General features: G+C 35.9%; 3 protein-coding genes across 4 annotated transcripts in view; 2 read left to right on the top strand and 1 right to left on the bottom strand.

The window, feature by feature from the left end:
- The first annotated feature begins 5,868 nt into the window (after positions 1 to 5,868).
- Positions 5,869 to 7,099, top strand: LOC132190477 (protein SOB FIVE-LIKE 5). The gene is made up of 4 exons (XM_059605477.2): positions 5,869 to 6,499; positions 6,589 to 6,675; positions 6,775 to 6,850; positions 6,962 to 7,099. The coding sequence occupies exons 1-4, from the start codon at positions 6,128 to 6,130 to the stop codon at positions 6,988 to 6,990; spliced, it is 564 nt and encodes a 187-aa protein (XP_059461460.2). The 5' UTR covers positions 5,869 to 6,127; the 3' UTR covers positions 6,991 to 7,099.
- A 2,314-nt stretch (positions 7,100 to 9,413) lies between these two features.
- LOC132189383 (WD repeat-containing protein PCN) lies at positions 9,414 to 17,914 on the bottom strand. Its single transcript, XM_059604112.2, has 11 exons — positions 17,599 to 17,914; positions 17,361 to 17,504; positions 16,630 to 16,933; positions 16,412 to 16,475; positions 16,133 to 16,246; positions 15,843 to 16,005; positions 13,577 to 13,730; positions 12,829 to 13,427; positions 11,581 to 11,762; positions 10,848 to 11,108; positions 9,414 to 10,077 (listed from the first exon to the last, which is right to left on the bottom strand). The coding sequence occupies exons 1-11, from the start codon at positions 17,758 to 17,760 to the stop codon at positions 9,765 to 9,767; spliced, it is 2,460 nt and encodes an 819-aa protein (XP_059460095.1). The 5' UTR covers positions 17,761 to 17,914; the 3' UTR covers positions 9,414 to 9,764.
- A 3,618-nt stretch (positions 17,915 to 21,532) lies between these two features.
- Positions 21,533 to 23,986, top strand: part of ECA3 (endoplasmic reticulum-type calcium-transporting ATPase 3) — a 33,689-nt gene continuing 31,235 nt past the window's right edge. Inside the window, exons 1-5 of one of the 2 annotated variants that reach the window (XM_059603677.2) lie at positions 21,533 to 21,832; positions 22,182 to 22,232; positions 22,375 to 22,408; positions 22,835 to 22,852; positions 23,505 to 23,641. In XM_059603677.2, coding sequence (XP_059459660.1) covers positions 21,800 to 21,832; positions 22,182 to 22,232; positions 22,375 to 22,408; positions 22,835 to 22,852; positions 23,505 to 23,641 — 273 coding nt within the window. In that variant the 5' untranslated portion in view covers positions 21,533 to 21,799. The remainder of the gene's footprint in view (positions 21,833 to 22,181; positions 22,233 to 22,374; positions 22,409 to 22,834; positions 22,853 to 23,504; positions 23,642 to 23,986) is intronic. The other variant, XM_059603676.2, reaches the window with a different exon arrangement.

Below are 23,986 nucleotides of genomic sequence, written 5' to 3'. Positions count from 1 at the left end.
ATAGGTTTCGACCGACATGCAGTGATGGCATTTTGTCGTGCTGCCCTCTTCATGTTAAACTTGCATTAATAAATAACTTTACATTATTATTATTACAATCGCACTTCATTTATTACTACTTCCTATTAAGCTATTCTAGCTGCTGCCCTCCTTTATTTGTCCTCATCCCCCCCATAATACAAGTCATATTAGTTACTGGATCAACACACCCAATGCCTTAATGGTTTTTCTCACTTCTTTTTCTTTTATTTCCTGTGTAAGAATTAAGAGCAGGCCAGGAAAGTCCCATCTTAACCCTGTTGAACTTCAACGTGTTTCCTAAACAAATTTTTTAGAAAAAACTTCACAAAATTTCTTGAACTTCATCGTGTTTTGAAACTACCCTTTTAAAGTTCAAAACCTTTTTAATTTAGGATATTAAACTTTTAATTTTTTACAATGTCTCCCCTTAGTATAAGTTTTTTATTAAATCATGTAAAAAATTTCAATATACCTTTTTTTAAAAAAAAAAAAAAAAAGTATTTTGAAAATTTTAACAAACCCGAAATTAAAAGGTTTTGAACTTTAGAAGATAATTTCAAAACAAGTTGAATTTTAAGAAGATTTTATGAAGTTTTTCAAATATTTTATAAATTAATGTTACAGTTCAAGTGACCGTTACCACATTAACTGCTAAACAATTAAATTTACCGATAGTTAAATTAATTAAGAGTACAATCGATCCTAATTGATGCCTCGATCATGAAGGAAAAAGAAATCATCATCTTTACTGTGAATCATGATTAAAAGAATCAGCTCACTTCCAAATATGTTTTATCTTTTTGAAACCGACGAAGCTGCACTCTATAATTAATGGACGGTCATTTTGAGAGTGACACTCGAATTTGTCATTCTTGAGTCTACCTCAACCTGCCAATATCTCCCGTAGATTGCTCAGACTTTGAACTCTAGTGGACTGACAACCAGTCAAAATCAAACGTTCTTGTTGTTAAAGGCTGAAGTGACCAAAACGCACCATATCTAAATTCAACCACAATCTTATATTTAACTGAGAAATAATACATAAATTCATACTTTTTTACGTGACAGTAAACGTTTAATTTAGAATTTGAAAGTTTTTTTTTCTCAAGTACGAGCTCTCTTTCTCATATTAATTCGGCTCTCCAGCAATTTAGAAAGTATGTTATAAAAAAATAAAAAAGATTTGTTCTACTACTTATTCGGACAGTACGAGCTCTCTCTCTCTTTCTCTCATATTCAGCTTGATCTCCAGTAATTTGAAAAGTACGTTATGAACAAAAAATACGACTTATTTAATTGCGTACTTATTCGGACAGATGGATTTTATGTCAGCTCTCTCACTTGTACTTTATTATTTAAATTACTGACAATTAAGACCGAAAATTACAAGATATCCTTATCCACCGTCCCTTTCTCTAGAACTTGGGACATGGAGGCATTTAATGCACATGGCACATATATTATTGTGGTGCATGGCTTTCAAAGTTCGTGAGGGCCTCAAAGATCCACGTAGCTTAAAAGGACCAATTTCAACCCTTTAACATTAATTTGTACGTATATGCACCAAATGTTTCAATGTCAATAGTCTTGTTGCTTCTTCTCAATTATTCAAGCAATCAAACTAGTAGGACAAAGAGGTACAAATAAATGAGAATCCATGGCCTTTTTGTAAGCATTCTTCTTTTTCTTTGGAAAGCAGGAAAGATTAATTAGTTGATAAGGACTTGCATTGTTTGTCTTAGCCAATGAGGGAGAAAAAAAGTTTAACATGTCTCCAAAGGAGGGGGAGATTCGTGGGAGGGTTTGAAATTTCAGAGGGAGTGGGGGTGTGGTGGCAACTGGCAATGTTTGACCTTAGGGTTGTTGGGGACCAGGTTCGCAAGATCATGGAGCAGGGAAAGCCCATACTACACTGGTTATATTTTGAAAGGAGACGCCAAATGGGACCCTGCAAGATTTATTCTACTACAAATAACTTAAATAAAAAAATGTTTTTGAAAGAAAAACAGTAGATTAACAAATCAATAATTAAACGCGGCCAAAAATATTATTGTCGTTATCAATTATCGAAAGCTGTGATAATAAAGTAAAGTTACAAGTCTCGCGCCGACTCTACCTACCCACTATCAAAGGTTTTATTTTTCTCAAAAAGAAAAAATAGAAGGAGAGTTGAGGTGGTCGGCCACCCTCAAATTAGGCAGAGGGGTTCGCCAAACCACCCACTCCTAAGAGCCGGCAGTTCACATCCTCAAATTTTTCTTTTATTGGAATTAAAAACTGGGGTGTGATAGGTTTATTTTTTTTCTTTTTTCTTTTTTTCTTTTGTTTTTATTTGTTTTATAATTTTTTTTTTTTTTTTGAAGATAAATGTGTTTTCACAATGATTCTGATTGAAAAATTGCCATAAATTGGCCAAAATGAGTTTCTTGAGCTTAGACGTAGGGTAAGATATGCATGTGTTTTCTTAAGTTTGACTGAACCATAGTCTGACCCATTATCATTAGAGCATGAGTGAAACTTAAGACAACTAATACATTTTTCGAGAATCGAACTCTCACCCTAATACATATCCAATAATTTTGGAGATTTCCTTTAGGCAACTAACCACCACCACCACCATTGGTGGTGACCAAAATGAATTATTTGTTACATAGGCATACCATAAAGAGTTATTGTGATGGTTGAAACCTTACGGAATTATTTGTCACTAAACCAAGAAGCCGGAGGCCAATTTTTTATATATATATATATAATGGTATGGTCAACAACTTTTAACCTATTTAACTAGTTATAATGATTGGGTTTCCTTACTTTTAGAATCAGGCGAAAACAAAAAATCCCATTGTCTCATCATAATCACAAAATGAATGGAGATTTTGCATCAGAAAGGCACATCTTCTGACTTCTTTTCTAGTAAGAATTGGACATTTTGGACTTGCTAGAGTGAATTTCTTGTCGGAAAATAAAAAATCCGGGAGTTTTTACTCATACTATATATATATATATATATATATATATAAATATCACTTTAACTTAAAAATATAAATTAACAGGTTTGAATCCACTCAAATATACTACGCTGCTATATATATATATATATATATATATATATATATATATATTGATCCGGGACTCAATGATCACAAGTGTAAAAAATGATATTGTCCCTCGTAGAGTCATAGTCATAATCAAATGCGTGTGTATTCAGCCGTACGTGATCATCAGGGTTTGTGTTTTTCCTTCTTAGCATGAGTGGTGCGTATTAATCATGTCTTTCTTTTTCAATATATTCAGTAAATGGTCATTGTTGAAGGCACAGCTTGGAACCAACATTCTTCCCAACCAGCGGGAGTATCTTTGATATTAGCCCCCTTTTTTTTAAAAAAAAAAAAACACTCAAAATATCAAAAAGGGGTGGGCTTTCATATTGGCTCCCTTAATTTTTTTTCAAATGGTTTTTTTTATTATTATTTTTTAAATAACTTCCAAGGATATGTTGGGGAGAAAAAATTAAAAAAAAAAATCTAATTTGACACATGATGATAGTATAGAATAATAGAAGGCTCCTCCGATGTCACTTTTTAAAATATGTAGGCGTAAATGAAAGTACGATGGCAGTTCAGGGAGTTAAAGCATATTTTCCCTAATTTGTTAAGATGTAGAACACTTCCTACCAAATTTGTCTTAATCTAGCACTGTTTTCAAACGCTTCTATCATCTTTTTTTTGCAATGTCTTCCTTAATTTTTCTGTCTTTGCAATGTGCCCAAATCTACCATTGGGATTATAAATTTATAATGTCCACCTTTAGATATTCAAAATGACAAAAAATACCTTCCATTAGATTTTTAAAAAAAAAACAAAAACTTATCTATATATGTGTGTAGAGTGTTTAAAATATTTATAAGATGTACTATATGTATGCGAATATATTTTTCATGTATGTACACATGCACATACTCAATTACTGATTTTTGCATTTAGATTATTTTTTAACTACTTAATTTATTTGTTGGGTGTTCTGCTAGGTTCCTTCTACTTTGTGACAAGCTACGGGTGAGTTCCCCACCAATTAGCTTTTGTTGGGGGATGTTCACAATTAATCCATAGCAGCAGCCAACTCAGCAACTAAAGATCATGCGCTACCAACCTTATGTTTGGTAACATTCACAATTCCTCTTTCATCTTATCTTCCATTAGAATTAATAATGGGAATGATCTCCCTATGTAACTCTTCCCTTTTGTTTGTATTTGCTTATAAAAAAAAAAAAAAAAGATCATGCAGTACTAGATTATCTACAGAAGGAAAACATTGCAGAAAATGAGGTACCAGATTATATCCTATTCAAAGGCAATTTTTGGACTCAATAATTATCAGTAGCCTTCATTTGAATAAAATTTTCAACAATAATTCGTTGTGGGTTCTAAATTACAATGGGTTTAAAGTGTTTAGCCTTTTATCCTTACACTTTTCATTGCCTCCATTGGTAACCAAGCCAGGATTTGCCTGGTTAGATGAAGGGAGAACCCCCAACAATGTTGCTGATATTCGGGTGAAAATTGACAATTTTGGGGTGAAAGTACAAATATACTAATGATTTCTGGTGTCAGTGAAAAATAATATCAGAATAATGTAGTAACATTATCAGATATTTAAGTGCATGGGAGAGATTGTGATATCCCACAAAACTAAATTACACATTAATTGGGTGGGTGGATCACCCACATTAATTGAATGACTGAATTATAAAGCGAAGACCATACTTTATAAATAATTCGATGTCCTTTTGAGAAACATACATAAATTGAAGTTGCATTGGATCCTTGCAAAACCAAACAAAGGAACAATATACATTTACCGATGAGTAAAAGAAAAGGAATTTACAAACGGCTCTGCATTAATATCTGCATGTCAATCTTCAACTTTTTACAGCCGGCATGTTGGATACTAGAAACTATTGCAACCCACGCGTAATGCCAATAATAAAAAAAAAGGGCCCAAAATTGCCTGTGATGAATTCAATTTTCATTTGACTACCCAAAGAAAAATAATAGTCACATCTGAATTATTACCCTAAAAAGACTAATTAATTTAAAATTATTTTAATTTTTTTTATAAAACTCAGTTTCACCTATATCTCTTTCCTTTTACTCATCAGTAAATGTATATTATTCCTTTGTTTGGTTTTGCAAGGATCTAAGGCAACTTCAATTTATGTATGTTTCTCAAAGGGACATGACATTAGTGGTCAAATTATTTATAAAGTATGGTGTTCGCTTTATAATTCATTCATTCACTTAATGTGGGCGATCCACCCACCCAATTAATATGCAATTTAGTTTTGTGGGATATCACAATCTCTTCCACTCAAATCTCTGACAATGTTACTATACTGTGCTGGTATTATTTCTCACGTGTGTTCTCAATATATGACCGGGGGGTGTTACAAGGCTATGGGAGGGTAAGTATTGTAGTGCAATTACGTTGTCCATTATGGACTTCTGACAAGGACATAGAAAAAAAAAATGCTAGGGGTACTAACTCTTTTACTAACATATGATCACTAACATGATGTGGAGCTTATTCATTGGAGAGAATCAAAACAATTAATAAAAAAAAAATACTACAAATACCAATAAATAAGCTCCACATTATATTATTACTCATATGTTAGTAAAATAGTTAGTATCTTTAGCATTTCTTTTATTGAAATAACAGCAAAAATGGTAGTAGAGGAGCTTGGTATTATTACATTTGTACATAGAAGAATGACATCTTCCCTTATCATCACCACTGTTTTCTCTCTCTCTCTCTCTCTCTCTCTCTCTCTCTATCTACACACACAAATGCAAACGCACACACCTACCGACCTAGCCAACTGGCCATTTCGATTCATGCATATACAGATAAAAATAAGAAGGCGAAAGGATAGAGCATAGGACAAACATAGTCTAGGATTTGAGTGTGATCCGCTTGGTTTCTTCTGCCTCTATCCTTCTCCTCCTCTGCTTAAATACAGAACAGCGCCACAGAGATTCAGAGAGAGATACAGAGAGAGAGAGAGAGAGAGAGAGAGAGAGAGAAGGTCACTTATAAGCTCTTTTCAATGGATATCTCAGCAGCTTCACAATGGAGTAGTGGGTGTGAATCTGGATGGACTCGGTACTTAGAACAATCCTCTCTTTCAGAGAATCAATTCCAGAGAGTTGGTGGAACTGATGACTATGGAGGAAAAGAAGCAAGAGTGGGGGAGAAAGAAGAGGACTTGTCCTTGGTCTCTGATGCTTCTTCTGGGCCTTCACATCACCATGAAGATGACGAAGAGTGCTTTCATGACAATGGGTGTCATTTTAATTATTCCGAGGTTGCCGGCAAAAGCAAAAAGAAAAAGAAGACCAAAGAATTACATGCCAGAAACAGACGGCACTCAGATCTTGATGACACTGCTAGCTACCCTGCATTGAGCTTTCCCCTGCAGGCAAGTAATTCATACTAATATATGTTTCTACCAATATTTTCACTTGCAACAAACTTAATTATGTGATTGGCTTTTTGCTAATTCTGCAGCCGGATAGAACTACTCTCTATAGGAATCAAGATTCAATGGAGAATTTATTGAATTTCTCTCATGGTTTCTCTGCAACACATTTTGAGGTTCCTACTACTCTTCCTCACTGGTTTTCTCCAGTATAATTATCCAATACTATCATCCTAACATTAAGCAGCGCCACTTGTGAATATTATTTTTTTCAGGGAAAATCTGCATTACAGAAGCGTTTCAGTTTCTTTGAATCCTCCTTCGCTGAAAACCCACCTTCAGAAGAAGCAGGTGGCCCACCATTTGTGTTTTGGATTTGGGTTCTCTATAAAAATGTAGAAATGATTCAAGGATATGATGCTGACTGTAGAAATTAATTCTGTTTTTTCTCTTGGCATGCAGGTGGCTTTCATGGAAGAAATTGGAAATGACATCTTTCGTCTCATTGCTGCAGCAGTTGTTGGAGAGAGAGAGAGATGAGAGGGGCTGTAAAACAGTAAAAGATAGCATGAGATCTCAAGAGGATATTCTTCCTCCTCCTTCTTCTTTTTTTTTTTTTTTTTAAATTTTCTTTTTTATTTCAATTCTAGTCCTCCTTTTTCTCTGTTATTTGTCAATGCAGTGGGAAACAACCTGGAACATTAAAAATAAAATAAAATAAAATTTCCTGTCTTCAATTCCTTTTGACAACACATAAAACCCGCGGGTCTTCTTCAAATCCTGGCCTGCCATGCACAGCCCCTCCCTTTAAATGGTGCCCCATGCTCACTTTCTAAAACTACAACAAGATTTGATCTATTACATTACCTAGGACAAAATAAATAATAGACATCCTCAAACTATCACTTTTTCTTTTTGCAAAAATCTCTTAAACTATTAATTTTGGCATTTTGCATCCCAATAAAAGTTTTACACCATCAGTTTGATAAGCCTTAATTTTGGACCAAAAAATTCCTCGCGTGCATTCCACCCACTTGAAATGGTCAAAACAATGTTTTGAGTAATGCTAAAAGCTACATTTTTATCTCACAATACTGATAGACTCTCAATGAACCTTTGCAACCGTTCTCATTAACAAAAGAATAATTCTAGGGTTTGTCGAGCCTATCAAGTCAATATTGTGAAATAGTTTTGAAATAAAAATGTAGAGCATTTTTCTTAGAAAAATGCTAGGTGCTCTCCAGGTGTTCTCCTAGTGTCTTCCTAGTCCTACATACATATTATTTTATAAATACCAAATGAGAGAAATAAGAGCAACTTTCTTTTTTTATTTTTTATAAAATAATATCCACTTAGGACTAGAAAGACACTAAAAGAACACCAGGAGAGCACCTAGTATTGTCATTTCTCTTATAACCTTATATGTGAACTTAAGAATGGATATTTTCTTTTTCTTTTCTTTTCTTTTCTTTTTTTGGTTTTAGGGGCGCTTTTGACATTTTAAATAGATCAATTTCACTGTCAAGCACATGAGCATGCTTCCATCCGAAGTAACATATGAAATTAATGCAGGGTTTAAAATGACATTGAAGCTTTTAAATTGGAGTGCAAAGTGCCAAAATTGATAATTTGGGGAGGGGGGGGGGGGGGGGGGGGGGAGGATTTTTATGATAGTGTGGGAGTACAGGGGCGTATTGGCGTAATTCTCCCATAATGATAACAAGACAAGAAATATGAACATGAATAATCGTGGAAAAAATACTAATTTACAAGCATAATTGGTCTAATGATTAACCAGAAAACAAGGGGGGGAAACACGTCGTGACATGAGCTTAACCATGTTGGCCGGACGTACTCAAAATCTGCTAGAAATCTTACCAACGTGGAATGCCAGTTACTGAGAAGGCTGGAGAAACTTAGAAAGCAGAGAAAAAGCTCATCATTAAAGAGCTGTGGTCCTTTGAAGAACAGAGCCCGCATTTTCCCCACAGATATCGCTGGATAACCATTTGCTCCCCCACACGCACAGTCACAGAAGAAAGAGAAAGAGTGAGAGAGAGTGAGTGAGAGTGAGACAGGGCATCATCAAGGCCATTAGGCCCAATGCCAAGGTGAAGGCCAATCAGTGCCTCACCTTTTTTTTTCTACAGCAGCTATTGCCAGCCTAGCTCACAACAACTTTGGGTGGGTAAATTTGGCGAGTGCAACTGTGCAACCCTTCCTAGACTTAGAAACAGACAAGTTTCCTGATGCCAGGAACCAAAAGCGAAGCTTCACTTTCCACCAAAAGGAACCGAAAGGAAATGCCCCACCACCCCTTTGATGGCTACCCGCTAAAAATTTGATCCATACATGCAAAAACACTGGTGCAATTATTGAATTTGTTTTGGCGGGTAAAGAAGGGGCTCCTATCCTCACAGAATTCGCACCGTATCTTGGAAAAGGACAACCCCTCCACCTGTCTCCTATCAATCTTCCCTTCTTATTCTTTCACTGCTCCACGTTTCTATAATTTGAAGTTAATGCCAGCAATACTGTACATTTTTTATACAATCCAGAGACGAAGAAGCTATATCCAGATGTTGTTGGGTTCATATTATGTGCATTTTTTGCCCTTCTCTAAGCTAAGCTACCTTTTGTACCAGTATTTCTAGATGAGATCCATCTTAAACGACCATCGATTGCAGTGTTCTTAGAGCATTTGACAGGGTGTGCACATGGGATGAAATACCCATTTGTTGTTTCTCTTCTGGTGTGGGTTCCATTTGTACGTACAAAGCATGCCCCCATTAAAATGTTTGACGGCAATTTGGGCAGCAGGGGAGCGTTTGGTATATGAGGAAACATTAGGGGATTAATTGCCTAGAGTTTTAAACTTGAGTACAATTCAGGTGGAATAAAGAATGCATCACAGTGAAATGAATATTCAAATCTTTTATTACAAGTGTTAACAATTAACTGCGGTTCCCCAAACTTTCTAGGTTCTGCAAAAAGAAAGAACACAAATCTTTTTACAACCGGTTGGAGAATGTAAGCCAAGAGTAAATACAAACTCAGAAGACTATAATGCTGAAAATGAAAATACACAAAATCTAGGGAATGATCTAATATATTAAAATGAATAATGGAAGACCAAAAATAACTACTTTAACATGTTAACAAAAATATTCAGGGCATATTACAACACAAAACATGCTTTAGACCCTCGGTGACTTGAACTTTTTCCCCCCCGAAGGCTGTCAACAAACCCTCTTCTGACAAGCAATTATGTCCCAAATATATGTCTGTGAACAGGTGCCGTATCGAAAGTTTTAACCACTTCCAACCATGGTTTGTCTATGATCAACAGGGAATTTTTGGAAAGATGTCCTATAAATAAAACTGGGTTTCTGAAAGAAAAAAACTCAAAATTTTTTCTACCACTCAATTTAGTCTCTGTTTGACCATCTCTCAATATTCGTTTCAGTTTCCCTTTGATGGGAGTAGTTTGTAAATTCCTCAATGCTGTATCCTGACCATTTACCAACTCACTTTCATCTCGATCTACTGGCATCCCGAAGTCAATCAAGCACATAGCCCTAAAGCATAAACAAAATTGTAAATGTCAAATATCTTTGAAAATGAGAGCCACAAAATTATTATACTGGTGAAACAAATGGTAAAAAGAACGAAAAGCGACCAATTTCCTAATAAATCTACGAGGAAGGATAATTTCCTGCCTTTTTACCACCCAATTTCAGCATTTATCCGCTGAACTGATCTTCATATGTTTTGGCTAATAAAAATTAGCAAAAAGCCCTATATTGTAAATGTCAAATATCTTTGAAAATGAGAGCCACAAAATTATTATACTGGTGAAACAAATGGTAAAAAGAACGAAAAGCGACCAATTTCCTAATAAATCTACGAGGAAGGATAATTTCCTGCCTTTTTACCACCCAATTTCAGCATTTATCCGCTGAAACTGATCTTCATATGTTTTGGCTAATAAAAATTAGCAAAAAGCCCTATATATATATATATATATATATATATATATAACTGCTAGCAAAATCTATCAGAATAATTATGTTGTCTTTCCCTGCACAATCTCTGATGTGTCAAAATAAAGTGAAAATTGCATTCACTAGGAAAACCCTATGATAAGTAATCGAACTAAGACTACTTTATATATAATCATATATAATTTTTTTTATGAGGACATAAGTCAAAATTTTTACTGATTAAGCCATATCATTGAGGCGTCTAGATACTTTGCTTTTTGCCCATTGTTATCTGCCATTTTAGCAACTTCCCTTGTTCTAAGGGCCCAGCAAAACTACAAGTATATACTAGAAGAAAGGATCACCTGGCACTGTAAACTATAACAGATGATGAATTTGTCGAGGGCAAGAAAGAAAGTCCAATGACTTCCCCAGGAAATTCTTGGTATCTTCTCGGCAGAATAAACGTATGCTGCATTGACCACTCCCCCAATTGCCTAGCCTCCACATCAAATACATAGACCTGATTTGAAGAGGTTGTAATAATAAGCACATTGTTGTTTCTTGGAGGAAAACCACCAGCTGTAACAGAGGCACCATCCAATCTTGAAATGAACCAGTGCTGCCTGCTCCACAGAACCAAAAAAAGTTTACAACAAAGAAAGCTCAAGGCACAAAGTCAATCTACAAGACTATAGTCCCGTGTCTAAAAGATGAAATAGTTTGTAATGCAGCAAAATCACAACTTCAATAATTCTCTCACCTCATGCCTACTTTCACATAATCCTTCCCACTAGTATTCAGCCATGACCATAAAACAATCACGATAGTGACCAATATGTTATACCAGTTAAGTCTATCATTAAAATAAAAGCAAAAAACATGTATACTTACCTTCTTCATATCCCAAAATAAGCGCACACAAAACAAATAAGCAAACAAAATCATAACCAGTTACAGACACTAATTCTCAGACAATTTATAAATGGATCTTCCTAGGTACCTGTTCTGCTAAGGCATGACTAATGATGCCTGGATCTCATGAATAGAAAATAACAAAAAAACATAGTATATGCACAACAAAGTGTGGTTCCAAACCTTAAAATCTCCAGATTAAATACGTAAACATCTCCAAAGCAGTTGACAGCAGCTAGCCACTGGCCATCAGAACTAGTAAACATTCTTGTAATAGGAGGCTCACTAGGTGGTAATTGTTCATCATGCAACACACGGCATGGTGTGAAGGTATGTACTAATTGTGAGCTGCCCACATCCACAACCTGTAACATCCAGAAGGAGAAAGGTCAAGAAACAAAAGCTGAATAGTGTGCAGATAAATACACCTAAGTTGTCTAAGCACAGACAGTAAACTAGGCCTCTGGAGGCTGAATGTGCACAGATGTAAATCAGATGTAAAGAACTTATGGAAAGACATGCAACAAAATATCAGCCAACAGCTTTATTTAGTGCAGCTTTGCTGCATGCACATCAGAGAGTCATATGCATCTTCTTTGTCCTTATAAGGCTTATATTTCCAACCAGTTCATGCACATGGTGATAAAATCATGCACCAGAAAAGTTAATCCTAAAGCATTTGCCTCAAACCACATCCAAGAGAGAACTTACTCTCAGGAATATTAAGGTGCACCATTCGACTACAGAGAAATGAATCTTGAGGTAAACCTTGTACAACTATAAAAAGAAGATTTTGTTTTACAAATCTTAACTTAACTTAGCCATTCAGGCGGATGAGCAAAACTACAAATAAGTTTTCCATGGAAAGGTGTAAATTAAGAATCTGAGTAAGTAATTGGCATACACTAAGGCCCAGACTCAAATATATTAAATCACATAAATTACAATTCATAAAATCAAAGGCAAAGAAATAAACCATGTACTACTACTGCATGTACATATCAATTTCATTACAATTGCACATGTCTACCATTAACACTGATGTCCAGCCAGCATTTAGTCATGAAATAGTAATAGAAATTTATATTCAAAAGTTACTAAAACATAATATCAAGTTTCGTTGACACATACATCCTCAATCATCCCAAATGATAGTTTACCATAAAAGTCAATCAGATTGAAGCCTTAATCTATCAAGTATAATTGAGAACTTAACTAGGTTCACAAATTAGGTGCTTGACGAAGGCATAGGGCAAGCCACAAGGCATGAGGTACACATTCTGTGAACCTCACACTAGCCACTCGGAGGATTTCAGCCTCTAAGGAAGAACCGTAAGGAGTCCTCCCACAAGGGGCATGCCTCGTAAAATACAAAAAAATAGGAAGAACAATCACACCCAAAAAAAAAAGTAAAGCCAAAGGACAGCTTACATATATCCTTCTATCATGCCCAGCTATCATCAAACGAGAAGAATCAAAACTAAAAACCATTGAATGGGCAAATGGTAGTTTTGGAGGAAGTTGCCTTTTATTAACAGTCCATGTATTTTTCCCAACTCCACGCATCTTCAACTCAAATAGGCTGGGTCTCACATGATCAGAATATGCAAAAAGTGCCCCTGAATTAGATATAGAACTGCAAATGATCTTCCTAGATGCCTTAGTCTTAATTCGAGCAAGCAGATCTGTCACTGCATGTCCACCAGAAGGACCACATGCCGTGTCAGAAAAGGTAACACCCTTCGTGCGTACGCAGAGAACATCTAACCAATGGGAAGCCTGAACTAGAAGCAATGGTGTTTGATTGAAAACTGTATTATGCACCAGTTGAATCGGTACCCTCTGAGGTGCAGGGCAGATATCATGAGGAGAGAACTTGCTGAACTCCTTCACAGAGTACGCAAAAAGCTTTGTGTCGTCACCTGCTGAGATGAGCATCGGAACTCCCATGTGGGCCCACTTATGGTAACTAAATTCAATGGGCTTCTCCTCACGTCGAATTCTTTTTACCTTTTCATCCGGCAATGGATCTGCCAATTAGAGTAGTGTAACTTAAGAATTGGAAAACAACCAAAATAATGTTAACTATAAAAAACTACTGGAAACATAAATACATATATACATGTATCAATAATAATTTATATCACCCACAATAATAACAACAATGTCATTGACAAACCTTCCCTGCTGATTGGAACAGCCAATGTCAAAGCCCTGATATCATGTGTATGGGCTCTCACATACCCAACATAGTTCCATTTCTTCATCACTACAGAAGAAGCCTCGTCATCAGTAGGTCCAACTGTTTCGCTAGACAGCTTATACAGAATAACCTAAAAGCAAATAACATTTAGTAAAGGGCAATTGACCAACCAAGTTTATAAAAGCTAAAAAGTCGGACAAGAAGGGGGACAAGAAAAGATGCATAAAGACTAGATCAATACAAAAATTCTAGGGATTCAAAGCTGACAAAAATGTTTCAGAAACCAGCAGATCCTTAGCACAGCATCTCTCATTTTGAAAAAAAAAATGGATAATAACAAAACAAAAATAACTGTTGGAAAAGATAATAGGAAACAAGAAGCTAGTGCTCATTCACATTAGGGATTTGACATCATGTTTAACATTTACAAAAGTATATATAGAGAAGAATACCAAAGGGGAAACCTCCACACTGATTCATTTATATGCTGACCTTAATCCACAATTGTTGTAACAAATTAAGGAAAAGAAGCATGTTAGAAGCAAGGAAGATGGTGGATTTGCAAAAATGAAATGAAAATCTATCATTGAAAAGACCTGGAAAGTTGTTTTCCATTTGTTCAAAATTGGGGACAAGGTTAAAGGCACTACCACGCCAAACCAAAGGGATGGGGGGTATGAAAAATAGCACAGCCAATAATATGTCCCACTAAAAAAAAAAAAAAAAAAAAAAAAAAAAAGAGAGAGAAAAAAGAAAGAAAAAAGAAGAAAAAGGAAGGAACTAAGTGACTCTACCAGTTCTAACTTATAATACTCTTCTAAAGAGACATGGAGAAGTTTTCAATCATGAACATCTAATTCTGAAAGATCCCAATGCATTGAACTTAAACTGAGCCCCTCACAGCTAAGTATTATTCCCCTTTTTTTTATATAAGTAAATGAAATTTAATAAAACCAAAAGGGCACAACTCAAAATACACAGAAAGTATGCAAGAAAAACACCAAACTAGAAAAAGACAAGATCAAGAAAATTATAAATATGTAAACAATTATTGGGTAGTTGTCTACTAGTAAAGAGTTTTGAAGACAATTATTCCCCTTTAGCTCTACCACTGTTCTCTCGCAAGCTTCAAAACATCGATCATTTCTTTCTCTCCAGATACACCACAATAAGCAAGGTGAGATCATCTTCCACTGTTGCACTCTAAAAACTACCAAACTGTCCTTTCCAACTTGCATAGAGATCCACCACCTGACAAGGCATACCCGACTCTAACCTACAAAGACCTAAAATAGAATTCTACAGCAACCTCATAGTGATGCGACACTCTGATAAGATTGACATTCCACTAATGAGTAACCACAAAGTTGCAAGTGATATGCCATTGAAGCATCCTTAAGGCGAGTAATACCAAATATCTCTAGAAAGAGCTACCTTAAGAGCTTTATTCCCTCACCACATATCATGCCAACATCTAATCTTAGAACTGTCCCCCACTGCAAAACTAGTGTATCTAGAAAAATCCTTCCCATCACCTCCTCCTGATATTTTTCCAAAGACCAACCCCACACAACTTATTAACATCATTAGAACTCCACTCACCCCACAAGTTGCCAAAAATAGGATCCACTACCTCCACATCTAACAAGTAACAGGTCATAGACCTTGAGTTCAAAAACAACTAATATGGGTTTGGTCGATTAGGAGTGGACCTTGAGCCTTTGAGCCTAAAAAACCCAGTGAAACCTAATGCAGGCCAAACGATAATAGTAATGCAAAAAATCAAAAATTAAAAGCACGTGATCGTCTCATAAAATTTCTTCACAATGTCACTTTGTCTTGTTGTTTCTAAACATCTTCACTGTTTTCATCTTCTATGAACAATATATAACTCACATATACAACACATAGCCACTGTCAGATAAACCTAACTGGCCTTTCGGGCAACATAAATCAGCCTTTAAAATCATCCATTTTCATTTGCTTTGCAGTCTCACAATCCAGTCCTAATCAACACTGAAATGGACTAAAAGAATTGGACGGAATTTGAAATATTGACATTTATGTGAAACTAGCCACCACATATCATCCCAAAGTATCAGGCAATAATGTAATGCCCAATACATTTGGTTTGCTTAAATACCAATATTTCAAAAGTAGTAAGTGTCACACATCAAGTTCATTATGGAGAGACAAACTGGATATATAATTTTCAACTCCAAAGAGGACCAACGTCCTGTACCTGACCATCAGAACCAGCAGAGAAGACCCTGTTATGACTGGGAGCTGCTGCCAGAGCATTCACACCGCCTTTGTGAAGAGAATGCGCCTGCAAAAGAGTCCCATGCTGACTGTCCCAAAACTGGACACTGCCAGTACTGTCCGCACTAACAAGGGTCCCACACCTAAAATGACCAATCACTAAATATCAGAAATGTAAGCCAGTGCCTTAGCAACAAACAAAATGGAACAGACGCTCATAAGCCACATACAAATGAAAAATAATAAATACAAAGGTGAATCCATTTTTACCTCAAGGAGAGTAAGGACCATACGCAAAGATCAGGTCCACTACCTGAACCTCCAAGTCCAACTGTAATCCTGTAGACCTCATGACCAAATTTAGCATCCCAGCATCTTATAAACCTGCAAAAGGGAGGAAAATCCATTGTAGCAAACATGATAGATTATTTTAATCTCAACAAGTGCAGGAACGACAGATTTATCCAAGTTCAGTGAAACTGCGAGCATGATAAGTGAAGCATGTGCCAGAACTTTAGCAATCAGGCACACTGAAGGTTGCATACATACCCATTACTACTCCCTGCATATATCATATTTGCATCAGGACTCCACGTCACACTTAAAACACGCCCTGAAAATAATAACAGGACAAACTCTCTCTACAATTAGAATTGAGATAAATGTTTTTTTTTTTTTGAAAGGTGATAAATGTTTAAGGAGGGAGAAGAAGAATAAGAAGAATCAATGAGACAACAAGCATATACAGTGAGAAGAAGGTATCTCACCACTGACCCTAGGCAATGATCTTGTGTAAATAAATTCATCTGAGTCAGAGATACTGTATATTCGCACACAACCATCATCACAACCAATTGCCACACGCGGTAGCTCACTAACAGCAAGCTCATGAAGCACAACTGCATCTGAATCATCTTCACTGTCACTGGTTTCGTGATCATCCATGTTTAGGTTGTTATTTAAATACCCATTTCCAATATGCTCAGACTTTGGCTGTGTATCAAGCACATGGTCATTAGAGGGGGCTACAGCCATCTGCCAGATTGAGACCCCAATTGACTCTAGTACAGTCTGCAAATACACACAAGTTTAGAATATGATCTAATAATTCATTTGAAACAAAAATTAGTTTAAGCACATCAAATCAATAATAATTGAACAACAGAATACGTTCGTGCTACAAAACCTCATTTTTCATAATAAATTATAGTTTGTAAAAGATTAAAACACGCAAAAATCCCAGCCGCTGGTACGTCTTGCAATTTGCCAATCATTGCAACACTACCAGCAGCAGACCTACCCCCATGGTTTCGCTTATGATTCATGTGGTTTACAAATTTACCTGCAGATACAATGCGCAATGACTAGCTACCATAGTACCACTGCCGAGCATATTATTCATTTTCAGGGATTAACGCTATAGTTGTAGCATGTACTCCAAACATTAATATATGCATAATAACAAAAGGCTAAATAATGTAAGTGCTTTTCAGTATACCTTCTGCTTCAAGTCAAAAAGATCCCACTCTGAAACCGACCCGTCGATGCTAGATGAGAATAACCGACCACAAGGCAAGCCCTTTGAACCAGCTCGACACCACACGAGCGACGAAACCTTCGAATTAGGGTCTCCATGGATCGTCTTCACACAAAACGTTTCGAAAAGATTATCAATCTGATGAATATGATATTAACCAAAGAGGAAAGATATAAACAAAAAGAGAAACACGCGGTACCAGCTGACAGTGCCAGCCGACGGAGCCGGGAGAGACAAGCCAAATCTCGAGCGAGCCATCCTCGCGAGCCGCGGCGACCTGGGAGTCGTCGGCGCTGGTCGCTAGGGCAACCACCGGAGACGGCTTCCAGTCGATTGAGCTGTTCTTGTAAGCCTCCAGCATTTCTGTGGCTGAAAACACAAAGCGGCCGAGCGAATCGAGCACTATATATATGGTTGGTTTTCACTGCGAGTGAGTGGGAGGAGTGAGAGACGAAGGAGAAGCGACAGAGAGAGCATCACAGGAGAGGTGTGCAAACTGCGAAGGCGACGCAAAGGGTGTGTTTAGGTTTTTGAGGGTTTAAGCGCTCCGTTCGTCTTATACGGACTCGGCATGCTCTTGGGCCGGTTTGGACACTCGGGTCGAGCATGATCCGTTTGTTCACGTGGCTTTAGTAAAAAGCCCACTGCTTTTCCGCTTAAATTTTGTTATTTATCCGCTACATGTTCCTAGGAGTGAAAGACGGTTACAATTAGTAATTAGTGATTAAAATCGTTAACCGTAACCACTTAGGCAATTAGTAAATTTTACTAACCGCAACCACTAACCCCTAAGCGGTTAACTGCCGGTCAATAGTTATTAAATAAATAAACGCCTCCATTAACCGTTTTTTACAAGTTGGTCTTTTTGGGCCAATTTTGAGAGTTGGCTTTTCTTTTTTTTTTCTCACTTCAATTTTGCATTTTTAAGGCCATTTTAGCATCAAAATTTGCTATATACCTCAAATTGTGCCGAATTAGTATAAAAGGAGCCCAAATTGAAAAATCTAAAATATTTGACCACAAATTTACATTTACCAGTACTATGGCTTATGTCATATTATATATGTATTTTATATTTTCTTTTTATGAATTCGAACTAGTGACATCCGCTTCATGAGGCGTGGTTCACAGCCAATTGAGCTACCCCTTGGGGACTATTATATATGTATTATTTGTTACTATATAATCATATGACTTAATGATCAATTCATCACGTGATATAATCATATAAATTATAGTAATAATATATTAATACTTAAATTATGATTTAATTATCTCAAAAAAATTGTAATTTAATGATCATGTTATAAGTACAAATATTATTATTATTATTATTATAAGAATATATAAATATTTATTATATAAAAAGCACGGGGTAATTTAATGATCATGTTATTAGTACAAATATTATTATTATTATAATTATAAGAATATATAAATATTTATTATATAAAAAGGCGGTTAGCGGTTACGGTTAGTAAACCCCATAAGCGCCTAACGGTTAATGATTTTTTACTAACCGCTTTTAAGGCGGTTAGCGAGCGGTTAATAACTGCTTGCCTTTTCAGCCCTACTGATGTTCCGAATTATTTCTTTGTCATGACTCATAATCAGTACAAGTACGATTGGGTTTGGAATTGCAACTCTGCAAATAAAAAAAATACTATTTTAAATTAAATTGTAAAAAAATGATTGTTTGAAATTGTGTTTAAACCAAATTAGTTTAACAATGTAAAAAAATCGAGTTTTCAAATTGCAGGCAATATGATGCTTTTTGAAAACTCACAATTTTAAAATGTTAAATTGTGGTTTTAAATACCAAACTGTGATTTTGCTAAATAATTAATTGTATTTTTAAAATCACATTTTTTAATCAAATATTTTAAAATCGTTATTTTTAAATTACACTTTTTAAAATTCAAACCCAAACCAACCCTACAATGAAGAGGCTAGGGGCTAAATTTGAATTTTTGCGTGGAGCTTAAACATTCGTAAACAGTATACAAAGATTATATGTCTATCAAATCATCTTTTAAAAAAAAACCTTCCTATAGAGTACAAAAGTTTTATAGTTTGCAATAAACATGTACACACAAATTTTAAAAATAACTCCTCATCTCTTTTTTATTTATGCTAGATGACCATATTTCATTGAATAAACATCCATTACTTTTAGCAATTTCCTTAGAAAGCTATATCTATGGCGGCGTCATTCAATACATCTAACATATCATCAGTCATGGAAATGGAAATCCATATTCCACTCTGGTTTTATTTATTGCGCAACTATCCACAAACATTCACCAACATCCATCTTTCTTCGGTTTAGTAATGCGGACAACACAATGGCTCAAACTTTATCGAATAAACTCATGGTTAAATAGCTCTTGAATTGTCGCCGAAGCTCTTAATATTGAGCGAAACTCGTCTTGTATGATGGAAAGGAGCTCTTAGTACCGAGTCAATGGCATGTTGGATGGTAAAGATTGTTGTAATTTGTCTCGCATAAGGTCTTCAAATTGATGTAAGGGCTTGTTTGAATGTGCATTTGAGAGACTTAAAAGTGCCTTTAACACTCAAAAAGTCCGCTTGAAGAAAAAAAAAATACATGTTTGATAAACAAATTGAAAGCGATTATAAGGATCCAAAAGCTAAAAAATTGCCAAAACGTATTTTTGGCAAAAGCTTTAGAATTCATTTTTGACTTAAAAACTATATTTTTCAAACACAGTCTCAAACATACTCTAAGGATCCTTAAATTGTGTTTGGAATGGGGATGCTAGATTTCTCACTTGATGTTTACTAGGCAATATTTACTGCTATACTAATGCCCTATTGGCAGTTAGCTTCAATGCCCATTGGTTGCTATTATGTTATCCTTCAAGGGGATTTTCAGCTTTGCATTATTGGCATCAACAAATCACATTTGTTTGGATTGGCTGTGTGCTCCAATGATATTCGTTTTGTATCTTTTACGAATTGTTAGTTGGACTGTATCAAAAGTTTTCGAGATGTGCTAACTCAATAGCGCACTGATCAATTGCTAAGTATAATACTTAGTGAGACCTTTCTACATTATTTTACAAAATCATGTGATATAGGTTTATATGACATATAAATATGACTATACTTTCGATAATTTAAACATGTGTTAAGAAAAATAATATTTATAAAAAGGTTTGGGTTTCTAAAGAAAACCAAATCTGAAAAAAAGGGGGACAAAAGTGAGAACAAAGTCTTCAATTCCTTACAATCCAAATGGGCAGAGAAGGATCATTTCACATTGCAAAAGAAAAGTCAGGATAAAACTATTTTTATATAGCTTTAAGATAAATTATTAACCAATCACTCATAAAATAAAATCATTAACCAATCACTTTCAAGTAGGCTTTAATACGCTAGTCAATTGACACCATTGCAACATTAAATTTATTCGTATAACTCAAGCTTAATAATGTAGAATTTAATTCCATTTAAGTTGATAGGAATGAGGGGAAAGTATATGATGGGAGAGGGTGCATTTTTTTTTTCTCCTTAATATTCTAAATGTACGCCCTAACATTTCATTGTTTGATTTTCCTGTTGCATATCACAACTAACATATATATATATATATATATATATATATATATATAAGAGATAATTTCGCTTAGGACTCTTGAACTATTACACGTTTTGATGCAATTGACCCCCTCCGTTAATTTTTGTTTGTTAAAACCTCACAAAACCATTAAAAAGACTAAATTACCCTCCAATTTTTCATATTTTTAAAATTTTTAATTTAAAATTAAGGGTAAATTGAAAATTTTAGGAGTATAAAGGTAATTTCATTACTTTTAACGTCAAAAAACTGATAGATAGGTAAATTGCATCAAATTGAAAATTTGAGAATGTAATTGAGAGTTTTGAAATTTGGAAGATAATTTTAAATCGACTGGTAGTTCGTGAGTGCGTGTGAAAAAAAAAAAAAACAATAAGACATGTAACACATGTTACAACAAAGAAAGCCCATCGCATCCCATCGAGTCTCATTCAATTTCTAAGTTAAGCCCAGCCCGCTTGGCGTCCCTCTATGCTTCACTCTCACGCCGCAGACGAGCGCACGTTCAAATGGGCTCCATGCGTGAGACGCGTAGTAAAACACTAGCCCCGTGCGTTTGCTGAAGTGTAACGTCTGCGCTCGAAGCCTCGAACCCAAAGGCGATGATGTATCGATCTCTGTTCTAGATCTTTGGCACGCAATCTTCCCGTGGACAAAAGAGAAACTCTTTTCCACAGAACATCCAGAAGAAAACAACAATTCAAACGCTGAGGAAGCCGCAAGGCACTGGTTTCTATTGCTCTGATAAAAAAAAAACCCCGAGATTTTTCTCTTTCCGATCCAAACACTCCATTTCTCAATGGAGGACGCCTACGCCAGATCTGTCACTGAGGTAACTCAATCCCTCGCTTAAGAATTCTGACCTGAAAATATCTTAGCCGAGTTCGGAAACCGTTTCGTTTAAGAAAACGCGACAATTGAAAATGAATTTCTTCGGAGATTGCAATGCCTCGTCTACTGAGCTGAGCCTAAACAATCACCTTCTTGCTCTTTCTTTTTTCTTTTTCATTGGCAAAAAATAAACGTAACAAAGAACATTGGATTCGGAATGTTGAATTCGGTCTTGTTGCAGCGGAAACATGCCACTTGCATTGATAGCCAGCCTGCTACTATTCCAGTAGTTCTCGGGGACTGTTCTAATTCTCATTTTTTTTTTCCTGGGATTTTTGTTTTTGGGTCAGGTTTTGGATTTCTTTGAGGTGGACCCGGCGAAAGGTCTCAGCGAGGATCAGGTGCGCAGATATTTGGTTCCTGAGCAGACTTCATGGTTTCATTTATATAATCTGAAATTTAAGTTTAGCGATCGTAGCTTGGCTTTGAAAGCTCTAAGGTTTCTGCTGCTGTACTATAGTAAAATTATTCTCTTGTTTGTAGGTTGCACGACACGCTAGAGTTTATGGAAAAAACGGTACGTTTTCTGTTCCTAACATGGGTTCTGACATTTTTCAGTACAAAATCTAACAGGGCAACATGCGAGGATCACAATCATTGGGTGTATGCCTTTTTTGGTGTGGGATGACGTGTTTTAGGAATTGGAATCATATTCAATAGGCCAGGTTCCATATGTAATATTCTCAATGTCATTGGTTCTCAAGTCGTCCTAGAACAAAAAAAGGTATTAGAAAATTGTATAGCCCACGAGGAATTTGATTCAAGGCACTGGTGAGCAGAGTGTATTGGTTTGTGTCTTCATGTGTTCTAGTTTTTTTTTGTTGTTGTTGTTGCAGTTGCCTTAGGAACCATGTTGAGTCTGAAACTTGATATTTGTTGTTTTACCTTTTTCCTAACGTATTTTTTTTCCTCTTTGGTTGCATGATTTGCATATGGTTCACAGTGCTGCCGGAAGAGAAAAGTAAGTGATGCATGTCCTTCGGCCACTCCCCAACATTTCTCTTTCAATCTATGTGAAGCAAGTCTGTTTAGTTGTTTCTTAATTGTTTGTACCATTTCATCACGCCTGGGGCTTCCTGAATGGTGATTGTTAACAAGACACGCTGCTCCCATTGCCAAATGGCTGGGGACATGCAGCAGCCAATTTGACAATGAGAGAGGATGTGTCTCCCCGGCCATTTTTGCTCTTGCTCTCTCCATCCCAAAATATGCGGTGGTTTCCTTTTTGGGCTGTCCCATATACATAAGAATTCCAAAAAAATGAAAGGCATTTATGTATGTGACATCTCATATTACCCTACTGCTTTCAAATTTAAGTCCATTTTCTTGGCCCTCCTGAGTGTACTTTAAGAAGATGATAATGTTTATTTTGTTTCATTAAAATCTGTGTCTTTGGTCAATGAGCTTTAGTTCAAGCGGTACTTCCTCCCTTTGTAGCAGAGTGGAGGGTAAGGTCGTGGGTTCAGTCCCACTGGGTGCGTGTAACTTACCAATAAAAAAAAAAGTCTTGTAGTTGTAAACTCTCACATATTTTGGGATGGACTGAGTATTGCTTATAGATGGAATTGGAAATTCCTATACTGAGCTGACTCTTATGTATATTGCACACGCAGGAACTCCCTTCTGGAAGTTGGTTTTGAAACAATTTGATGACTTGCTTGTTAAGATACTGATCGCTGCCGCAGTTGTTTCATTCATTTTGGCTTTGATTAATGGAGAGACGGGCTTAACGGCATTTTTGGAGCCTTCTGTAGGATATGTTAACCTTTTACTTTGGCTAGCTGGTTTCTTATTACAAATTTTCTGAAATATGCCTGAATAGTGCTCTTTCAGTTAATTAAGAATTTTTGTCATTTGAAAATATCTGTATGTAAAATGCAAAGGCTGGTGGATCTAGTTTTTGGTCCTCTGATGCTTGTTCACCTTTTTCCTCTGATTGCTCCAGCTTTTCTACACATGGAGTATCAATATATCTTCTGCATTATTTTGATTAATTTGAACAGCTGAACTTTTGCAAAAGCAAAAACATTTGATATGTTCCAATCCTGCAACATTCTGTGTCTATGCTTTTAGTCAGAGTTGATTCCGCTTGGAA

The sequence above is a fragment of the Corylus avellana genome, chromosome 9 (genome assembly GCF_965113065.1).
Source record: "Corylus avellana chromosome 9, dhCorAvel1.hap1.2, whole genome shotgun sequence".
NCBI classification, from domain to species: domain Eukaryota; kingdom Viridiplantae; phylum Streptophyta; class Magnoliopsida; order Fagales; family Betulaceae; genus Corylus; species Corylus avellana.
The sequence above is the reverse complement of the archived record's forward strand: the minus strand, read 5'-3'. Positions and strand labels throughout refer to the sequence as shown.